A 22,405-nucleotide genomic window follows, 5' to 3' on the forward strand; every position below is an offset into this window, starting at 1 on the left:
AATCCTCGGGCCTTTGTTATTTAATATTTTATTTAACGATCTCCTGTTCATCGTGAAAAGATGTAAACTTTCTAGCTACGCAGACGACACGCAAATTTTCTTTGCTCATAATGACTATAGAGAAGTTGAGAGTGCTATAAACTCTGATCTCGAGCTTGTTGATAAATGGTATGATGAGAACGGTCTGAAAAGGAACAATTCTAGGACTCTGTTTACATGGAGTGGGGGACCCCGGTCTAGTGGGGTATGTTTCTTTTGTTTTGTGTCCCCCAGAGCGTGAAAACAAAAGAAACCAACCCCACTAGACCGGGGCCCCCCACTCCATGTAAAGAGGCCCTAAGTATCAAGCTATTGTGATGGGAAAATCTGACGCCACACTTGATTTCAAGTGTGAAAATTCCAGTATCCCAGTGACTAAAGAATTTGAGATGCTTGGCATAACGATAGATAACAAACTGAAGTTTGACAATCATGTTGCTAAAATATGTAGGAAAGTTTCACAGCAAATAGCTGTTCTTAAAAGAATGAAGAAAATGCTTCCCTTCGAAACAATGCGCGACCTATATTTAGCATTTATCCTTCCCCACTTCAATTATTGCAGTGAAACGTGGAATTTTTGTAGTAAAAGTGCTGCAGACAAATTGGAAAGGTTAAATGAGCGCGCGATTAGGTTTGTTTTCAGGGATAAGTACACAAGCTACTCGGAACTTCTCAACGCATTAGGCCTCTCATCTTTAAAACAACAAAGATTAATTAAAATCACACTGTCTTTTTTTGATGCCGTCCACAATTCTTTAGCGCCCAAAAGTATACAAGATCTGATAGTTCATAGGAAGAACGTTAGCTACAATTTAAGAGGTAACTATATCCTCTCGCTACCCAAGCCAAAGTCTACTACATATGGCTTGAACTCAGTCCGCTATATTGGTCCGAAACTTTGGAATTCAATTCCAAACATGTTTAGAAATATAACGAATTTTAAGTCTTTTAAGGGATCCATTAGCCAAGTTGACCTAGTGCAATTTTTATAATTTCGACGCTTTTTTATTGAATTTAGTATTTATTTAGATATAAGATATACTTATTAAGATTTTATTGTTATAATTTTAATTATAGAATATTCCATATCTAGTTTTTTAACTCTTAATTTTATTGTGTTTGTGGAATACCTGTAAATTAGCTGGCGTGCTTTCACAGACCCCGATTTCGGTCCCGTCTGTGAAAGCATACCATTATTGTAGCTAAGTGTATTTTCACAATAAACTCTTATTGTATTGTATTGTATTGTATTGTATTGTATTGTAGTAGTTAAGTGATATTTTATTAATTTTACTGAATATGACGGTAGATGTTAATCAAAGTTACAAGGTTTTCCGAACACGAATGCTATTTTCTGAGTTTTTTATGACCCGCTGATGACCCGGTGGCACATCAATTGATATCACTATAATATGCACAAGGCACCTGGGTAGTATCCGGCAAACCGGAAATTAAGCGTTAGTAATAGAGTTGTTTATAGACAGCTCAAAGCTCAACGAATTCATCTTCTAATAATAACAAGATTTCTGTGTTTGGAAAAAGGAAATAGTGTTTTCACGGACGCAAAAGGTCTTCAAGTTAAACATTACTGCTGACCCAGAGAAAGGAATTGCTGTGACTCTAAGCATTGGCCTCCTCACTTGTTATCTATCTCAAAGCAAGCGAGACTTAAACACTTTTAGAGCGCTCTTGTTAATTTATGATTGCTTGTTCTAAATTTTGCCTCTGAGCGTCGGTGATTTGTGTTTTTTATGAGGTCCAAGTAAAGAGATTTGTTGTTGTTTGAAAAGAGAGCAAAATTTTAGTTTCTTTTTTAGTTGAATGAGAGAGCTAGTCTGTGTCTAGAGCTATGTCTTAGCTACTTTAAGAATATTTTGTGTTCATTTAGATATCTCTAATTTATTTTTTTGTTGAATATCATCAAGTGCTATTGTGTTCGTTCCTTTTTTGCAAAACTGAGAGCGTATTTGGTATGCGGAAGAGATAAAGGAATGATTTCCTGTATTTGCTAATTCTTTTGATATGATGAAGCACTGCTTCGCAATGCTGTTCTCGGGTAGTTCTTCTAAATGTTGCCAGAACTTTAGGATATTCAAATAAACTGCAGGTTTTAAAGATGATTGTCCAACTTCGTCTCGAGCGACAATTGGGAATCCTTTTGTTTAATCCCAGAAAGTATTAATAAAATTGGCAGTGTAATCTTTCTCCTGTTCCCATTTATCAAGATTCAGTTTGTCATACGCACCCCATATTTCTGAGGTACACAATAATATAGGTTTGAACGGTGTCTTAAAAAGTTTGTTGCAAGAGTCAATTGATAATTTTTGGAAGTCAAGAAAACTTTTTGTCGCAAAAACACAGCGTCTACATTTTTCGAGCAGTATTTGCTTTGAATTTGAGAAGTTACCATTAGTACAAAAGGAAAGTCCTAAACAGGAATAGTCTTGTGAAATTTCAATAGAGTCATTATCAATAAAAAAGGAATATTTCTCAAGCGTTGATTTGCGGCATCGTTTCTCAAATATCAATGTTTTTTGTCTTTTTGAGATTTATGAAGAGTTTCCAGTTTTTGCAGCATTGGTGAAAGATAATTAGGTTTGTTTGAAGACCAGTAGCACTGCTTGAGAATAAAACTACATCGTCAGCATAGAATAAGCAGCTTAGTGGTGAACCATTTGGGAGAATAATAGGGTCATAAGAATTGCATGCTTTTAATATTTATAGACTGGGAATTTCATTCAAATATAGATTGAATAGCAGAGGGGAAGGACACATCCTTGTCGTACACCTCTTCCATAGGTAAAATAATCAGTTATTTTGTTCCCAAATTTTACGCTACATTTCGTATGTGAATACATATTTAAGAGAATGTTATAGACAAATCCAGTTATGTCGTAATGTGAGTTCCTGGAATCGGATTTTCAGTAGCAGAGCTAGATCGCACAAAATTCGGATTTTATCGATTTCAAAGTTTTTTGTTTATTGTTGTCATAGTGATATAGATTTTAGTGACAACTGCATTTTGACAAACTCCAATTCACAGTCAATCACTGATGAAAAGTTTGTAGCGATCGGACAAGAACAAAATCATTTTAAAGGCGATTAAATCTCCGAAAAACTGTATTGAAACACCTTAAGGTACCATTCCGACCTTCGGTACAAACTTCGCGCAGATCTCGCTAGCGCATGTATTTAATAATAACCCCTACAAACCGTACATTTCTGTAAGCCTAAAAGTTCCAGATTACGGCTAATTTCTTCTAAAAATCCGAAATGCTAACTCGTTTCAGAAATGGCGCGCAAAAAAGTATTTTGTGTAACCATTAAGTATCCTTGTGTTCAAAGCTACTTGAAAATACTGATTAGGCTGACAATCATGCCCGCGTTTTCCGATACTAGGACAAAAAGCTACGAAACGCGGGAGACGGTAGGCTACCTTTTACGGTTTTGAAACAGTTGGATCGGAGCAGTCATTTTTTAAATGTTGATCTGGAGGACAAAAACACACTCGTCAAACAAAATCTTTTCTCATTTTTTGGAGACATTCTCAACCATTTTTAAAAAAGAAAGACCCTGTGGAACACGATTTCTTGTAAATAGCAGTGAATTGCCCCGCCCGGGTGATTTGCGTGATTAGCATTTGACTGCTATCAGTGAAAAGTGTGACAGAACTTGTCCACAATTAATTATTTAAAATAATAAGCATCAAGGAATCTTTAGCGCTCCATAGTCTTCGCAGAAATAACACTTTTTTCTGGAATTTTGTTTGAATGAAGTTCGCAACGAGCTCTCAGCTAATGATAGCTAATGATCTAAACTTTGCAAATTTTGAAAAATTATGAATTTTTACCTTGGATGATAAGTGGGAAGTTGACTTTCCCTAACTGCAAGTAGTCCTGGAACGATAAAACTGTGTGCCTGAGTAAATAGTGAAATGGGTTGGAGTTTTATTTAATAAATCCGAGATGTCAACGGGGATCTTTAAAGAGATTACTGACGCGATGCTCTTTCTTGCTTGCGGTAATCTTACCGTCAAAACTGATTGCGTCTGTCTTCGCAGATACGTACTATCATTGGTCACCATTATTCCGACAGCATTAAGTTTTCTATCTTACAAATTGGTATCTTTTTTAACCTGTTACCCTTTGCAGCCGCTTTAAAATTAAAGTGCGATGACGCTCAGTTTTCTTTTTGAGAAGAGGAGGAAGGTAAGATCACCGGCCACGTTAAAACACGCACCGAATTTCTCTTTGGATGGCTATTCCCAGTGCTCGCTCGCGTAACACTGGCCTTAATTCTGACGAATTAGCAGCGAGAGATCTATTTCAGGAGTGTGTGTGCGTTTCTCCCTCGGGAGTGGCTTTCTCTATATAAATAAACACGTGTGTAAGCAAATTTGTCCAGTTTGGCTGCAAGGGCGGAAGGATTGGATTCATGCGCTCGTCGAAGCCCCTTGTGGGGTGGGGGGGGGGGGGGTCTACACCTGTTTTGCTTTGGGGTTCGTTTGTTTGACCCTCCCTCCCCCCCGATTTTTTCTCTCATCTTGGTCTAGTCCTATCGCCTTCTCGCCTGCGGACTCGCATGTCCCGTAACTCATCTCTTGAGTCCCAGGCCTTTGTTATGCGAACGTCCACTGGGAATAGATTACTATTAAATGAAGCCGCAGAATGTTAAACCCAAATGACATAATGCATAAAAATTCGATCTTCACCTTCTCTTCAAGATCCAGATGAAAACTGCACCTTCAACCCACAAAATGAGAACACACGGCTTCCAATTGGCAATGGTGTCCGTAGAATAGACAAACCGAGTTCTCAGTGAGTCTCCAAAACCAGACGCCGTAGATAAATGTTTTATGACTTTACATTGTACGGTAAATGATGCAAATTAAGGCCGGGAGCCTCTTTTGTCTAGATCATAAAATTTCAAGCCTAGCTGTTTTGATGAGGTGATGATCTTGTTTAAGATTATACAGTAGTCTCCACGAGTGATATATGTCTCATAAAAAGCATTAAAGAAAACAAAACAAAAAAAGAGGCAATATATACAGAAACTTATAGTTAAAAAAATAAATACCGTTTATTGTTTATGACTTCAGTGACGTATGCTTGAACTTTCTAGCGTATAAAAGGAAATTTGAGACCACTTTACTGAAAACCTGTTGTATATGAATAGGATCGACCTATCAAAATTGAGGCTTCAAATCGATACCTACTAATAAAATAAATGCCAAAAGTAGCGACGCCTTCACAATTAATCAGTCTCTCGAAACTTGCCAATCCAGTGGGTGTACTGTAACCCCGAAAAAGTGTCAGTAATCTCTTTAAAAGTCGACCTTCACAAACCTTGTTTGGTCTGCAGAAAACGGCCCATCAAGCGAGGAATGCCCGCGCTATGTCTATATGTATTTCCCGGTTTGTTTTGTTTCAACGAGTCCCTATTTTCGAGCTAGAGTGCACCCACTCGGGGTTGGCTAATTTCGGGAGATATAAGTTTTCGCTTGGTACCATCTTCATCTCTTTTACAATAAATTATGATAAATCGATTTTGTGAGAGGACGTCGGAAATAAGAATCAGACACCGAATAAAACTGAACAAAATCAAACAAAACTTTCCATCGAACTCAATTAAACTTTATTGAACGGAAGAGCTCAATGCAGTCGGCTATTGAACGAAAGCGAGCACAGACCTTTTTTCATGTGCGTGTGTGTTTTAAAAAAGTACAAAAATGAAGACAAAAAATAATCAGGTAAACTTTCATGTTTTTGTGAGTTCGATGTCTGAAAGGATATCGGCTACAAAATCGAACGGTCATGGTTCTAGATGATTTAGGTTTCCAGATCTGAAGAGTTAATATTTTTCCTTGGTACAGTTTTTACAAGGAATAATCAGTATTTAGAGTTAACTCTGAAGTAGTTATAATAATATGCTTTCTGCCTCAAAATAAAGTACTATTTTCCGATTATCCCCTGTCCTTTTCCTGTCAGCCGTCATGAAAATTTACCTGATCATTTTCTATCTTCATTTTTGTACTTTTTTAAAAATCTTCATTAAAGAAAAAAAGTGTCTATTTTCCGCTATTTTCTGTCGAATTTCCCGTCATCCATCATCCTTTTTTCTCTGTTTATTTTCTATCTTTATTTTCGTACACAAATATGTTGTAAATAATCATGAACTAGACGGTATTATGCTTCGCTCGTTTCTGCTCAAGGGGATAATCGAAAGATAGTACTGTAAAATTGAGGCAGCAGTCATATTATTACAACTTCAACAAAATTTTTTGATATTAGCGACCCGAGCGAAGCCGAACTAGGCTGAGTTAGAGGGAGCGAGCGTGAGTGAGTGAGCAGAGAGACAGCCAAAGGCTGTCGAACGCGCATGAACCACACAACATAACAACACAACTTCCTAACATCCTCATTGCATATAATAATCCAAAAAGCCATATTGTTTATATAAGTAAAAAGTTTTTCAATTAAAATGCAAATCATTGAGCTTGGGGTTGACTAATTTATATTTCTACTGCTGAATCATTTCTTGTATCCTCTTGCAAATTTTGTCTGCCAGTTTGTGTGACAATAAGGGAAAAATCTTCATCGCAAAAGCTGAAAAATCTTTCAGTTCTGTTACTCTTTCATCCGACATTTTTGTCAACTCCCGCATGATTTCAGTTAAATTAAATAAATGATTAAAATCGATGGGCAAATCATACTCACTTGTAACATCCACTATCTCTCCTCTACACTCCTTGATTTTCTCTACATAGTTATGATATATATATATGTCCGTCTTGAAGCTGTTTCAAACTTTCAGGTATCATAAAATCCAGGTCTTACTGAAATGTTTACAGACTGGTGACTTTTCACCGATATTATTACTGACGGGTGTCATTATCTGATTGGTTAAAAAAGGAAAACCCCCCAAACCCCCCATTTGTCTAGAATATTTTCGAAATAATTTAGACAAAGTCAAAACAAGCTGGCAGGTGTTTGCAAATAGGAGATTTCCCTTGTGATTCAAATGTTTGTGTGTCTTTAGTAGTTATAATAATATGGCTTTGTGGATTATTATATTCAATGAGGATAATATTAGGAAGTTGTGTTGTTATGTTGTTTGGTTCAGTCGCGTTCGACAGCCTTCGGCTGTCTCTCTGCTCACTCACTCTCCATCCCTCTCATCAGCCTCCGGCTTCGCTCGGGTCGCTGATATCAAAAACTTTTGCTTCAGTTGACAGGAGTACTATAATAATATGATTTCTGCCTCAGTTTTAAAGTACTATTTTCCGATTAAAAAAACCGGGAAAAAAGGATGACGGATGACAGGACATAACATAGCGCGCGTGCTTGCCCTATATAAGTCCTATTGAGCCGCTGTGAGCAAAATCTTTATTTACGCACGCCCGTGCATAGATAAGATGACGTGAACATTTTTTTTACCTGGCTGCAGAGTTGCCGTCCTGTTAAGCTGCAGTGCAGTTTTGCTTCTTTTAAAATATGGAAGAAATCAGCGAAGAACTGCCCTATTTTTCTATCGGCATTGACCTTTTAGGTCCTGATCCAACAAGCAGCAAAAATAAAGCCGAAAAAACTGAACCTCGCAAGTTTTGCGTTTCGCAAATTTGTCGAAGACCAGTTGCAGCAAATTTTGGCCGAAAGACATTCGTTGGGAACAAAAAAGTCACCAATTGGTCATTAACAACATTTAAAGGTAAAATGTCCGTTTTTATTATTGTTTTTAAATTTGTTCAACCTGGGGAATAAAGCACACAGTTGTTAACTGGGAATTTACCAAACAATCAAGGCCGCAAAAAATCTAATCCTTGTTGTCGCTCTGTTGTAAAAGAATTTGCTCATGCTTTAAGCTGTACGTATATCGAGTTATGGATGCACTTGGGAAGTTTGGAGAGCACTCAAAAAGCTACAGTTGCTCTCGGCTGCGCCTCGAGCTACTCTTACGCATTTTTCGTGCTCTCCAAACTTCCCGCGTGCATCCATAACTCGATATACGCACGCTAAGGATGAACAAATTCTTAAATGACGGATGACAGGAAATTCAACAGAAAATAGCGGAAAATAGTCACTTTTTCTCTTTAAAGAAGATTTTAAAAAAGTACAAAAATGAAGACAGAAATTAATCCGGAAATTTTCATGACGGCTGACGGGAAAATGACAGGGGATAATCGGAAAATAGTACTTTAAAATTAAGGCAGAAAGCATATTATCATAACTATTCTCAGAATATGGAAATACAGTAATGAAAGGAACCAAAACTTCAAATCGCCTTGGCTGTTTCAACGCTGGATCAATTAAACGATTTTGTTCAATTCTTTTTTTTTTTGTAAAGAGTTCCACTTCGTTCGATGACCCAATCCAATTGAACTCATTCAAAAAGCATTCATTTTTCTTCAATTCCAATAGTTTTTGCTTGTTCGATTTGGTTCAATGGCCGCGTTAACAGCTGTATCGAACTCACGTCTTTCGTTCGAGAGAGTTCGAAAACCAAACGTTCGATGCGATACGCTGGGGTAATGGGTTATAGAACATGCCACAAGGTTTCTAATAAATTTCAAGATCATCTTACAACTGTTGTGCACTCGAGTTCTTCTGTACCCTTCATTATTTCCTAGACGAATCGAACTTTTTCAAACTTAAGTCGGTCTACGCAATCTAATTTTGTAAACCAATTTTTAATTCAGCTTTTCTATATTAATGGCTTACAAATGTTTGAATTCAATCCACCGATAAGACATTATTTTTACAGACAGTTCCTGAGTTGCTTTAGTTGCAAGTCTCTGAAGCCTTCGCTCTCGTGTAAAATGCAATTCTATTGTTGAGTGCCGGCAGCTTGCATGGATACTTATACTTAAAACTGAAAATATAACCTACCTTCACGAAATTAAAGGAGGCAAGTTAAAACTTCCCTGAGCTGATCAATCCCACGGTCTTTAGATTGTCTTTGTTGTCGAGAATAGGATGAAAAGCCTCAAGGAAAAGCGTTTTGGTCCGTGACAGTCCTTGGTAATAGGGGTTTGTCCCTCAGAAAGTTTACACAGCTACTTTCAATATGTAGATTAGTCAACAGTTCCTTTAAAATACAAAAACAGACATTACACTAACACTGTTGGTCCATCATTGCTCACACTGGGCTGCAAAACAATTTCGATTTCCAGGCCTGGTGTACAATCTTGAAGCAAGTGACACACCCTCGGCCCCATAGCGAAATCAAGAATAAAGCCTGCAATAAGGCCAAAATGGGCCATTTTCCCATTCTTGATTTTTTTGGGGGAGGGGGAGGGGGGGGGGAAAGGGAGAGGGAGTCTAAATTATCCATCATGATTGGAACCTTGAAAAGAATAGAGTGGAACAGCAACCCCCCCAGAAAACAAGGATAAAAGCCAAAACGTGCCATTTATTTCTAGGAGATGAAGGTGGGGGGGGGGGGGGGGGGCAGTTAATGTTTCTGTCTATTTTTATCACAGCCTAAAACTTCTCGCGCTTCGCGCTCGAACTTTTAACCAGTGATAAATCACTGATGTTCGTGTTTTAAACACATTACATAATTGCTCATACGTTGATTGTTTAAGCAAGAGCCATAATATCTGAAAAATGTCTCATAGAGGAGCACTAGAGAAAACAAAACAAAAACCGAGGCAATACAGAAACTTAATAAATACCGTTTATTGTTTGTGACTTCGGTGACGTAAACCTAAGCTTGAATTTTCCTAAGGAAAGGTAATTTAAGACGGACCACTTTACTGAAAACCTGTTGTATACGAATAAGAGCCGACTCTCCAAAATTGACGCTTTAAATCGATACCTACTAAAATAAATGCCAAAAGTAGCAATACCTGCAAAGTTAATCAGTCTCCCGAAATTAGCCAACCCAGTGGGTGCAACTCTAGCCTGAAAGTAGTGTATCTCGCTTTAAGCACACCCCAGTTTTGTTTTGTTCTCCAACCCCTATTAGCCAAAATTTTCGCCTGTGCTTCTTCAGAGCCACAAGATATATATCCTGACACAAATGAAAATAAATTGTCGAACTATTACAATAGGAAAAGTACTGGTTCATAGTTTAGACAAACTCAGTTATGACAAGAAGCCACCCATGATAACCTTTTAACGCGGGTAACGAGGTTAGGGTTGCGGGAATTGCGGCGGTACTTTCAAAAACCGTCGTCAGTTGGACATATCTACGTCACTTTTTCTTCCCAACATTTCCGCTTGAGAAGCTGTTACGTGACTAAATTTCTAAGCTCGAGTTGTTTAAAACTCTTTCTGGGGCTGTGTATTCTTCTCCAAGTTTAAACCTAGTGTGACTTGAACGCACATAAGATTCTAGGGCCAATTTAATATCGCCCAAAGAATCTTGAACCACGCCAAGACCATAATAACTGTCAGCAGTGTCTGCATGTTCTTCTCCAAACAGTTTAAGGCGGATGTTAAGTGCACGCTGCTGAGAAGCTAACGCTGATTTATAGTCGCCAAGAGAATGTTGAGTGACGCCAATGCTATAATAACTGAGAGCTGCGCTTGCATGTTCTTCTCCAAACAGTTTGAGGCGGATGTCGAGAGCGCGTTGATTAGAATCTAATGCTGAGTTACGCCAAGGTGATGATAACTATCGCCAGTGCTTTCGTGTTCTTCTCCAAACAGTTTAAGGCGCTTGTCGAGTACGCGTTGATTAGAATCTAGTGCTCTGATTTATAGTTAACAAGAGAGTGTTGGGTGACGGTGAGGCTATATAACTATCAGCACTTCCCTAACTGTAAGTACTCATGGAAAAGATAAAACTGAGTAAAAGGTGAACTGGTTTGAGTTTTATTTAATAAATCCGAGATGTGAATGTGGACTTAAATAGAGATTACTGACACGATGTTCTTTCTTGCTTGCTGTAATCTTCTTGTCAAATTGTCAAAACTGATTGCGTCTTTCTTCACAGATACGTACTATCAATTATTCGCTTTTTAGGCTACAGATTGGTCTCTCTTTGAACCTGGTACTCTTTGCAGCCGCGTTAAAATTAACCTGCGATCGCGCTTTCTTCTTTTTGAGAAGAGGGGGAAGGTTCGATCACTGAAACACGCATTGAATTTCTGTTTGAGTGGGCATTAAATGAAGCCATAGAATGTTTGACCTAAATCATAAAATTGATAAATTTAAACTTCACCTTCTCTTCAAGATCCAAGTGAAAACTGCACGTTCAACCCGCAAAATGAGAACACAGGGCCGAGTTCCACTTGGCAATTGTGTTAAACAACCGAACTTATGTGTTCAAATCAGACGCCGCCGATAAATTCTTTATGAATTTACATTGACGGTAAATGATGCAAATTAAGGCTGGGCGGTTGCTATGGAAGTGGCGATGTCAACGAAACATACTCTAAAATTGAGTTCAGTGTTACACTCCATTGTTTCACTTCGTGACTTTTCCGTGCATCCACTACAGCCAAAGTTATGGAGCATCAAACACGAAGGGGTGAGACGTTTAAAAAGGGGTGCGAGCCTCCTGCCTAAATATTTCTGCCTAACATTTGCTATTTTTGCTTCTTTTGTTTAACTTTTTTTCAATCAACACGTATTTAAAAGAAACATGCATTATTTAGCACTTCACTCTGGGGACGTTTTGGAGCTGTTCACAGCACTTACAGCACGTGATTTATCACAGCCTAAAAATTTTCGCGCTTCGCGCTCGCATTTTTAACCAGTGATAAATCACTGCTGTTTCCTGTTTTAAACATTACAGAATTGCTCATACGTTGCTTGCTTGAGGTAATACAATGGTCTGATATATGTCTCATAAAGGAGCACTAGAGAAAACAAACCAAAACGAGGCAATACAGAAACTTATAAAAAAATAAATACCGTTTATTGTTTGTGACTTCAGTGACGTAAACCTAAGCTTGAATTTTCCTAAGGAAAGGAAATCAAGACCACTTTACTGAAAACATGTTGTATACGAATAAGAGCGACCTTCCAAAATTGACGCTTTAAATCGATACCTACTAAAATAAATTAAATGCCAAAAGTGGCGACACCTGGTAATTAATCAATCTCCCTAAATTACCCAACCCAGTGGGTGCACTCTCGCTTGAAAGTTGTGTTCCTCGCTTTTGGCCTAGATAAGGGCCGATCAAGCGAAGAAGGCCCGCTATCCAATCCCTATTGGCCAAAATTTTCGCCTGTGCTTCTTTCGAGCCACAAGATATATATCCTGACACAAATAAAAATGTATTGAAGGAAAAGTAGTCGTTCATAGTTTTGACAAACTCAGTTATGACAAGAAGCCATCCACGATAGCCTTTCAACGCGGGTAACGAGGCTAGGGTTGGGGGAATTGCGGTGGTACTTTCAAAAATTGTCGTCAGTTGGATATATCTACGTAAGCTGTTACGTGACTAAGTTTCTAAACTCGAGTTGCCTAAAACACTTTCTGAGGCTGTGTGTTTTCTTCTCCAAGTTTAAACCTAATGTGACATGAACGCAGATAAGATTCTAGGGCCGATTTAATATCGCCCAAAGAATCTTGAACCACGCCAAGACCATAATAACTGTCAGCAGTGTCTGCATGTTCTTCTCCAAACAGTTTAAGGCGGATGTTAAGTGCACGCTGCTGAGAAGCTAACGCTGATTTATAGTCGCCAAGAGAATGTTGAGTGACGCCAATGCTATAATAACTGAGAGCTGCGCTTGCATGTTCTTCTCCGAACAGTTTGAGGCGGATGTCGAGAGCGCGTTTATTAGAATCTAATGCTGATTTAAAGTCGCAAAGAGAATGCTGAGTTACGCCAAGGTGATGATAACTATCGCCAGTGCTTTCGTGTTCTTCTCCAAACAGTTTAAGGCGGGTGTCAAGTGCGCGTTGATGAGAATATAACGCCGATTTTAAGTCGCCAATGGAAAGTTGAGTGACGCCGATACCATAATAACTAACAGCAGTGCTTGCATGTTCTTCTCCAAACAGTTTAAGGCGGATGTTAAGTGCGCGTTGATTAGAATCTAGTGCTGATTTATAGTCACCAAGAGAATGTTGGGTGACGGCGAGGCTATCATAACTATCAGCAGTGCGTGGGTGTTCTTCTCCAAACAGACTTTTAAGGCGGATGTCAAGTGCATGCTGTTTAGAATCTAGTGCTGATTTATAGTCGCCAAAAGAATGTTGAATGACTCCAAGCTTGTGGTAACTTTCAGCAGTTTCTGCGTGTGTTTCTCCAAACAGTGTAAGGCAGATGTCAAGTGCGCGTTGCTGAGAATCTAATGCTAATTTATAGTTACCAAGGGAAAGTTGAGTGACGCCAAGACAAGAATAACTTTCAGCAGTGCTTGCGTGTTCCTCTCCAAACAATTTAAGTCTAATGTCAAGTGAGCGCTGTATAGAATTTAAAGCGGACTTATAATCACCAAGTGAATGTTGAGTGCCGCCAACACGACAATAACTCTCAGCTGTGCTTGCGTGTATTTCTCCATGCAGTTTATGTCGAATGTCAAGTGCGTGCTGATGAGAAACAAATGCTGATTTATAGTCGCCGAGGGAAAACTGAGTGACGCCAAGACAATAATAACTGGCCGCAGTGTTTGCGTGTTCTTCTCCAAATAATTTCAGTCTGATGTCAAGTGAGCGCTGTATAGAATTTAATGCTGATTTATAATCACCAAGTGAAAGATGAATGGCGCCAAGGGAATCACAACCGTTAACAGTGCTTGCGTGTTCTTCTCCAAACAGTTTAAGGAAGATGTCAAGTGCACGCTGTTCAGAATCTATGGCTGCGTTGAAGTCTCCAAGTGAAACTTGAATGGCCGAAAGGTTTTCATAACTATTAGCAGTGTCTGCGTGGTCTTCTCCAAACAGTTTAAGGCGGGTGCCAAGTGCGTGCTGCGAAGAATCTAGTGCTGCGTTGAAGTCTCCAAGTGAATGTTGAGTAACGCCAAGGCTATAATAACTATTAGCAGTCCTCGAGTGTCCTTCTCCAAACAGTTTACGGTGGATGTCAAGTGCATTCTGAAAAGAATCTAGTGCTGCGTTGAAGTCTCCAAGTGAATGTTGAGTGGTGCCAAGGCTATAATAACTATCAGCAGTGCATGCGTGTTCTTCTCCAAACAGTTTCAGGCGGATGTTAAGTGCATGCTGCTTAGAATCTAATGCTGATGTATATTCGCCAAGGGAATGTTGGGTCACGCCAAGGCTACCATAACTGTTAGCTGTCCTTGCGTGTTCTTTTCCAAACAGTTCAATGCGGATGTCGAGTGTGCGCTTTTTAGATTTTAATGCTGATTTACAGTCACCATTGGAATGAGGAGTGACGCCTAACTTAAGAGACCTATCAGCAGTGTTTGTGTGATGCTCTCGATCTCGCAAAAGCTCCATTGATATATCAAGTGCTCGTTGTTGTGAGTTCAGAGCCTCGGAATAAAATTTTTTTCCGTAGAGAACCCTTCCAAGATTCTCGTAGCACGTTGCAAGCGCCTCTTTGTGTACACGATAAGAGGCCGATTTTTCACTACACCTGTCGAGAGCTTTTTGATGAAAACTGATTCTTTCCTCATTTTGTACTGTGGTGTCTTCGTTTAATTCTAAAACGGAAACAACATTGCTATAAACACTAAAGAGACCTGTAGAAATTCGCTTGTCTCCTTCGATCTCCTTCAGCATTTGATGCAAAGTACTTCTTAAATGTTTATTAGTGTCAATATCTATGAAATTCTCTGTTGCCACGCTAACAATGAAAAGTATTTCCAGTTTTAAAGGCTGGTCAGAATGATCGTCAGAGTCTCGTTGACTTTCTTCTGCATTGCTGGTGTCAGTTCCCATAAAATTGGTTGAGGGTATCACAAGTAATTCCGTGTCTTTCGCGTACTTGCACTCCATTTGTGCATCGCAAAGTGATTGCTTTAAATCCGACAGATTGTCTTGAAATTTGAAAAAAATTGCAAGAATTTGTAAAGCAGCAAGCCTAAGAATAGTCTCATCTAGGCTTCCATGCATCAACTGAAGAGCTTTTCGCAAATGCTGAACTCCATCTTCAGTTTTTCCTCTAGCAAGGTGGTTCAAGGCTAAATAACAGAGACGTTTTCCTTGTAAGTCTGCCATGGAATCTGAAGAAAATGAAGCCTCAGAAAGCAGCTGTACTGTACTTCCCTCTGCGCCCCAACATGCCTCTCCGAATGCCTTGGAAACAAGCAATTGCTGGTAAGACTCATTTGCCTCTAGTTTCTTTGCAGCCTTAAGTGCTGAATCGTAAATAAAATTAAAGCTTGATGCGTCTGAGAAATACAGGCTAGCAAGAAACAGCTCTCCATGTACTAACACATCAATAACAGTGCTAGCTGTTCTGGGATCTGATAGAGCCTCAAGTAGGCTTTGAATAATAATTAGCTCATCTTCATAAAACGTAAGAAACGATGTCATTGAATGACCAGTGAGATATTCCACATTCAGCTTTTCAAAAAGGGAAACGTAAAACGCGTTTAAGCGGTACTTTGATTTACGAATCGTGTCGTTCATCATTTCATTTTCCCCTTTTTCTCTAGCAAATGATTGGAGTAGCTTATGCATCGTGAATAACTCCTTTTTCACTCCTGAATCAAGAAGCGACTTTCTTTGAAGTGTCTGCAGTAGCTTTTTTGACTGGAGATTGTTTTCATCTAAAACGGCTGCAGCGACCTCACTACCGAAATTCTCAGGAAGAATACTTAACGACACTAACGCTTCTTTTTCTTGTGCATTTAGCCTCTTGAAAGATAACTCAAAAAAGGATTGCAGTCTGTACTCGTCTGGGTAATCTGGTCGATCTAACATCTCAGCGATACTTGTTGTAGAGGCGGACTTCATGAATTGATCGAGATATTGGCTCGGTTGAGCGTTATCTTCAGAAATTGAGGAACACATTAATTTTATTGCAAAGGGTACAAGTCCGCAGATTTGCAGGATTCGAGTACAATCTGAAGACTTTGCAGCTGGAAGAACGGCTTTTACCAATCTCGTAGCAGAGACTTCATCCAGTGGTCTTATCCTTACACTCTGGTGACCTTGCAAATCTACATTCAGAAAATCTAGAGACTCTCTCGTTGTTACAAAAAATGTGATCGCCTTACTTCGCCTGAGAATTTCTTTCAAAAGTCCTATGACCTCTTTCTTCACTCCTGGCTCACCATCTTCTAATAAATCATCAGCATTATCTAGAATAAAAACAGATTGATCGGAAATTTCGCTTAAAAGTAGACAAAGCTGGTCATCAAGAGATAACTGCGAAAAGGACGGCTGATCATTTAAGAAAGATGGCGTGACAAAGCTTAGAAGCTTTGAAGTCAGATCTGCTTTTGACTTCCGTCCACGTAGCGACACCCAACAGACCGGTAGTCCTTGAGTTCGGAGATAATGTCCCACTGCAATTGCAACCGATGTTTTTCCAAATCCAGGTGAACCCCAGATCGAAACCAGTCGGGTAGATTCAGACTTCACGTGACCCATAATCTCCTCACACTCGCTTTGACGTCCAGTAAAATTAGGAACCATTCCAGGAAGGGAAGGTATTGATAGCGATGGTCTCACACCTGTTAAAATAATAACATATGGTTTCCTACCTTTGAAGACTAAAGTAAAACATAAGCAAATAAATTTTCCAATCCTTTTCCCAGCTAGTCACTTTTATTCCAAAAGCAAATCGCTTAAAATGTTAAGCTTAGGGAACTGGAGTTTAATTTCTTGGTAGCAAGTTTAGAAAGAGAAGGGAAAACTCGTTGCCGTGTGTTTACGTCCTCAATAAAAATAGAAAGACATGTACCAAAGAGTGCGATGCAGTGCAGAATTTTTCCTTTTTGTTTTAACACTTAATAATGGTCCAGTCAAGACTATGTTAGCTTATATTTAGGCATCTGATTGAAACTGTTTCCTGTCGTCTATATATTGCAACGGATGGCAAGGATGGACATGGACTGAAACTTGAAAAAGTTGGGCCAACCTTTTCAAGTTTTATGCTACGCGTGCAAACTGACCACAATTTGTTTGATTTCTTCTTCTTAACTAATGAATAGCATTTTGTGTGCAGGTAAAGGTTCTAAGTAACGACTTCAGCGCAGAATTGACCTAAAACTGTAATATCCTCTTGACCCCTAGCCCCTTTAACATAAAAGACGTTACCTGTAGTCTGCAGTTTAGTATCAGGTTCATCTTGCACTATACTAAGCAGCCTGGCCATCTTCTGCTCGAGCATGGCGATGTCTTCTTTGTTAGCAGTACTCTCAACAAAAGCGTTTAACAACGCCTTAATCTCGATGACATCTGAACTCATTTCCTCAAGGAACAAGATGTATTCCCGAGTCTCTTCTTTTATACTCTTTTCCAATTTACGAACTTCATTTGTAGGAAAGTCGGACTCCGTCAAACTACCAAGTGCGTCAATTGAGCCTGTCGGGACACCAAGGGCTTGAAACGCGTCTTTCGCGTAATTCACGCGTTGGTCAAATGTCGCTTTGTCCATTTCACTACTGGTGGAGTGACAGAGCGAATTTCTAAGGAGACGAAGCTGATCAATCGCAAGTGCAAAAGTCTCCCATTTATTTCCACCCGGACTGACCACACATGCGTGGAAACTACCATAAGGTACTGAACAGGGCTTCACGTACAAATCACTGAGAGTGATGAAGGAGCCTGTACTGGCTGGTGAGGCAAAGGACCGCGCAAATATAGTAGCCTGAAACAGGTTGGTACAATCCCATTCGTTGTAGGACAGGAGAACAGGAACTTTAGTCTTCTTGCCACTTTTTTTTTCTTCAGAGTCGAACATTTTTCTGACAGCAGTGGAATCGTCCCAGAGCAGGAAACCAGGGCAATGTCCATAGGTGTTGTCCCACATGGTTTTAAATGTAGTCCGTAAGGCTTTAGGGAATTCATTTAACACCAAGGAAGCAAACTTAAAGAAATTTAATTGTTCATCCCTAAACGGCTGCAATGCCATCTCGAGAGTCAATATTGGCCTGGAAAGATGCGAAATGTTCTAAAAAACATAAAGAAAGAGTTGCTATGTCAATATGATAACTGTTATTATTGTGTTCAAAATATGATGCACTAACTACTAATCGTTCTTCGAAGGTAAAATCATATCAGGCAGTATAGTAATTTATCCTCTCTGCATATCTATTGTCGCATCGAAGCAAACTAAGTTATGGGACAAATCCGCGACTGCCTTGATAAAGATATGCAGCAAGGCTTGGTATGTGGTCACCGCCACAAGGGGAGGTAGGAGGGGCGAAAAGCGCTTCCAGCATGTAATCGCGTGCAAACTGCGAGATTTCACACTGCGAAGACCAAAATTTAAGTTAGAAGGCACGCAAAGGATCATAATTGACCCTAATTGCAAAGAACTTTTGGGATTAGAAAAGGCAGGCGTATTTGCGAGACGCGCTCACTGTATGCAGTCAGAATTGTAAGGTTGGTTTTTCAAACCCGTACCATTGAGCCGAGTTCGTAACTGGTCAGGCGACCAAAATATGATTTTTAAAATTATGAAGTACCTCTTTCTGAACACAAATTTTGCACTTTAACTTCAAGGAAAATGTTGAAAAGATGATGTAGTAACGTTTACAGCACAACTGATCGGAAGCAAAAAGTAGTTTGGCCGCCATGTTGGATGGCAAGAGTAAGCCATCTAACATGGCGGCTACACTCAAATCCCGTTAACAACACGGACACTTAAGGGACCACAGAAAGTGTCCGTATTAATAGGTTGTCCTTATTAAGCGGGTCATGTTATTAAAGCCAAAAAAACACCTTTAATTAGAACAAAAAAGTCTAAGGAAAATAAAAGAAGACTTAAACATCGTCAAATCAAACATCTCTAACCTTCACGAAGCCGTCATTCCGCGGACTAAATCGAGGAAAGACTCCAAAATCGCTCATCTATACATTACTGAATAAAAACCGTGCGTTTTCTAAATAACTCGTTTAAAAATCGTTTGAAATTGACGTCTACACTTTGATCATCCTATCCGCGCTGGGAATATATGGAAATGCTGTCAAATGAAGGGTTTTTACTTTCAGAAAGGAAAGATCTATTACAGCACATAGTTCATGATGAGGTGTCCACATTAGCGAGGTTGACTTTCTATGAGAATCGGTTGATTATGCAAGAAACAAGCGTCCGTTGTCCGCATTAATTAACAGGTGTCCGTATTAAGAGGGTCTCAATGGGGAGGTGGCTTTTACGGCTATCGGCTAAAATTTGGGCTCTTTTACGGCTATCGGTTAATTTTTTTCAGTTACGGTTAACAAGAAAGTTAAAAATTAAATTCTTTTGTTTCAAAAGTTAAATATTAATTAACCTGTATTTTTTGTATCTTTAAATCAAAATAAAGGTCTTCGGATCATCTCGGGGAAAAATTTGAAAATTTTTAACATTTGATAGATCATACTTTTTATAAAGTATTTCACTTCTAATATTATTTTACACATAGAAATGTCAATAGTCAATTTAAAAATAATCTTTGTGAAAAAGCAAAAGCGGACACGCAAACGCCCAACTCAAGGCCGGAGCGCGACATTCATTATAACAGAAATGGCCGTTTTCACACTAGAGACGGATTATTCGTGTGAGATGGGTTATCCGTTTGACTGGATTCGCGTCAGATAGGTAATACTTCTTAATTTGAAAATGGAATAGTTTTAATTTTGAATGAACAATCCGTCTGACTTTATCCGTCAATTTCGAAGGACAGTTTGAAGACGGGATTATCCGTTCCAGATAGCCTGTGTACAGCCACACCCTCCCCTCAGAAAAAATTGGAGAAGGGGTGTCTGTGGGGAGGGCGTGACTGTACACAGACTAGTCTCAGACGGATAATCCATTTCTAGCTCTAGCGTGAAAACGGCCAATAACAAAATTCCCATGTCCAGTGCTTTTAATGATAGCGAAGGACTGTTCAGAACGACTGTCTGCCGTTGCCTTGTCCGTAGGCCTCATTATCCCGCGCGGCTAATGCGTTTCGGGTCACGTGGTCCGAGCGAGTTCGCCACCGAAATGCCTTGACCGAGATTGCGTGGGAAGACGCCGTACAGGGACTAGGCCTGGCAATGTCTACCGTAGCGTCAGAGAAAAACAGTGAAATGCTGTTTATCGGCAACGTGTTTTACAAACAGTGACATCTCTGCGTGTTGTCTCATCAGTGCTTCGAAGGCACGACCTCCTGCAAATCACAAATATTAATCCCTAGCAAGAAGCTACACTTTCGCTATGGAAAAAATTAGTTCCCCGAGAGAGTGGGGGAAATGGAGCCTAGGTCTTGGTCAACACCTAAAAGGCGCTTCGCCTAACGTGCGTATGGAGTCACACTAGCCGGGAAATAAAAAACGCAACCATAAATGAGTTTAGTACCTTCCTTAAAAGTAGCAAATCTAGGGAACAGTTTTTTTTACGGTTAACTCTTTTTTACTCTATTTACGGCTAACGGTTAAAATGTTTCAATTTTTACGGCTATCGACTAAATTTTTGGCCGTTTTACGCCTATCGGTTAACCCCATTGAGACCCTCTATTAAGCGGGTTGAATTTAGATAAAATGTATGCCCGGCTTTTCCCAGGGACAAATGAAACTGTCCGTAATAACGAGGTGTCTGTAAAGCGGGGTTCGACTGTACTTCGTTGAAAAATCAAAGTGCCATAAAATATCTGCCTTAAATGCGTTTCCTCTCAAATTTGGGCAACCTATAGACTTTCAAAAAAGTCCTTCGTCCGATTTAATATGGCGCGGGATGACTTGAGTTGTGAGGGATCGTGAGGTCGACTAGTAGAAGTCTAGGCAACCTCGTTCGCAGGGATTTTTCCCTTTAGAAAATGCAAATTTGGGGTGTAAGATAATTTTTATGCACTGTGTCAATAGAGTCCAACTCATTGTTTAAAGGAAGCATTGATCACGTGACTCTTAATGCAAATCTCGCTAAAAATGGCGCCCGCGACAACCCGGCGTGACAGTTTCTTCAACGGTGATCACGCGATCGTCCGCAAACTGTCGCATAACAAAAGCCTCCACATTGACTCGTGTATGATTAAATGATAAACCAAGTTAAAAGAATTCACAAGCTTTTTTCGTAGCTTTGAACCAATTCCGAGCATTTTCCTTAAAGTTTAGGAGGCAGAAATGGCCGGGGCAAAATGATAGCGTGATCACCACCAACTTCACCTGTAAACATGTGACGGAAAGCGACCGAAGGGTATATTTCAATGGAATTTTATTGAGCAAAGCATCAATTTTATATTCTTCTCCGTCACTAATAACTAAATTAGGTCCACAATGGAATTGAGTATAGTGATGTCACCGGTACCGAAAAGAGGGGCAAATCTTATTCATTTCGATGCTTAATATGACAAAATATAAAATCGATATGAGGCACGACCCTGGAAATCACTAGTAATCACACCAGACAAAATCGAAACAAATTTCCATCGAATTCAATCGACTGTCGATTGAAACTGATTGAAATCTTTCGAACGACTGAGTTCGAAAATCGAGCATTCGATTTTGTCGGACTGGAATATTTTTTTTGTGATTTCCCATTCTTTGGTTCAATGTCCGAAGTATCAAACTCTTTCGTTCGAAAGAGATCGATTGAGTTCGAAAACCGAACGTTCGATGTGATACGCCGGGGTAATGGTTAGAACATGTGAGCCTTTGTATTCAAGTATTTCGAATCGAAAAGAAAGACTAACCTGGCAAAAAGTGTTTTGCACGTTCAGATTTGCTTACTTTTTCGTTCCCGGTCGTCGTTGTGGTTGCGCTGAGCTCGATAGTAGCGTTACCACGCAAAACAATTCTAATTGCTATTAAGCTTGGAGACGATTGCCCATGAAAACCTGACGATTTAAAAACGAGCGACGAAATCGACGTCCGCAGGTACTCATACAGAGCCTCAACATGTCGAACATGTGACTGAAGGTTGTTCGGTGATAAATTTCAAGATCATCTTACAACTTGTGCACTAGAGCTAACCTTAACCAAGTTCTTCCAGAGAGCTTTAATCGTAACGTAAAGCTTCCTTATGTTGTGTTTGTTGTTTTCTTGGATTTAAGTATCCGTTCTCGTGTGAAATGCAACTCTGTTGCTCCCGGCCGTTGCTGATTGTATAGTCACTCGATCATACATGAAACTTACACAATTACCTACCTACAAGGCATTAGAGACAAGTGAAGAGCACAATATCATTGGGCTGATTTCACCGTCTCTCTAGGTTGTTTTTGTTGTCGAGGATGGCGTGAAAAGCTTCAAGGAATGGCTGCTTTTTTCTCTATTACAGACCTAGGTGACAGGCGTTTCTCCCGCAGGAACTTTAGGGAAAGTTCATTTAATATGACAAGGGGGGGGGGGGGGGATGAAGATATTGAGG

The 22,405-nt window shown here is 39.6% G+C and overlaps 1 protein-coding gene across 1 annotated transcript; it reads right to left on the bottom strand.

The window, feature by feature from the left end:
• Positions 1 to 11,918: 11,918 nt before the first annotated feature.
• Positions 11,919 to 17,989, bottom strand: LOC140942702 (uncharacterized). Its single transcript, XM_073391667.1, has 2 exons — positions 17,173 to 17,989; positions 11,919 to 16,586 (listed from the first exon to the last, which is right to left on the bottom strand). The coding sequence occupies exons 1-2, from the start codon at positions 17,987 to 17,989 to the stop codon at positions 12,457 to 12,459; spliced, it is 4,947 nt and encodes a 1,648-aa protein (XP_073247768.1). The 3' UTR covers positions 11,919 to 12,456.
• Between the last annotated feature and the right edge of the window lie 4,416 nt (positions 17,990 to 22,405).

Source organism: Porites lutea, chromosome 7 (genome assembly GCF_958299795.1).
Source record: "Porites lutea chromosome 7, jaPorLute2.1, whole genome shotgun sequence".
Lineage (NCBI taxonomy): Eukaryota > Metazoa > Cnidaria > Anthozoa > Scleractinia > Poritidae > Porites > Porites lutea.

Excerpts from the sequence above, each read along its gene's own strand:
- LOC140942702 (XM_073391667.1), bottom strand. The coding sequence starts at position 17,989 with ATGGCATTGCAGCCGTTTAGGGATGAACAATTAAATTTCTTTAAGTTT. Across the intron at positions 16,587-17,172 it reads TACTAAACTGCAGACTACAG|GTGTGAGACCATCGCTATCA; the intron begins GTAACGTCTTTT and ends TTATTTTAACAG.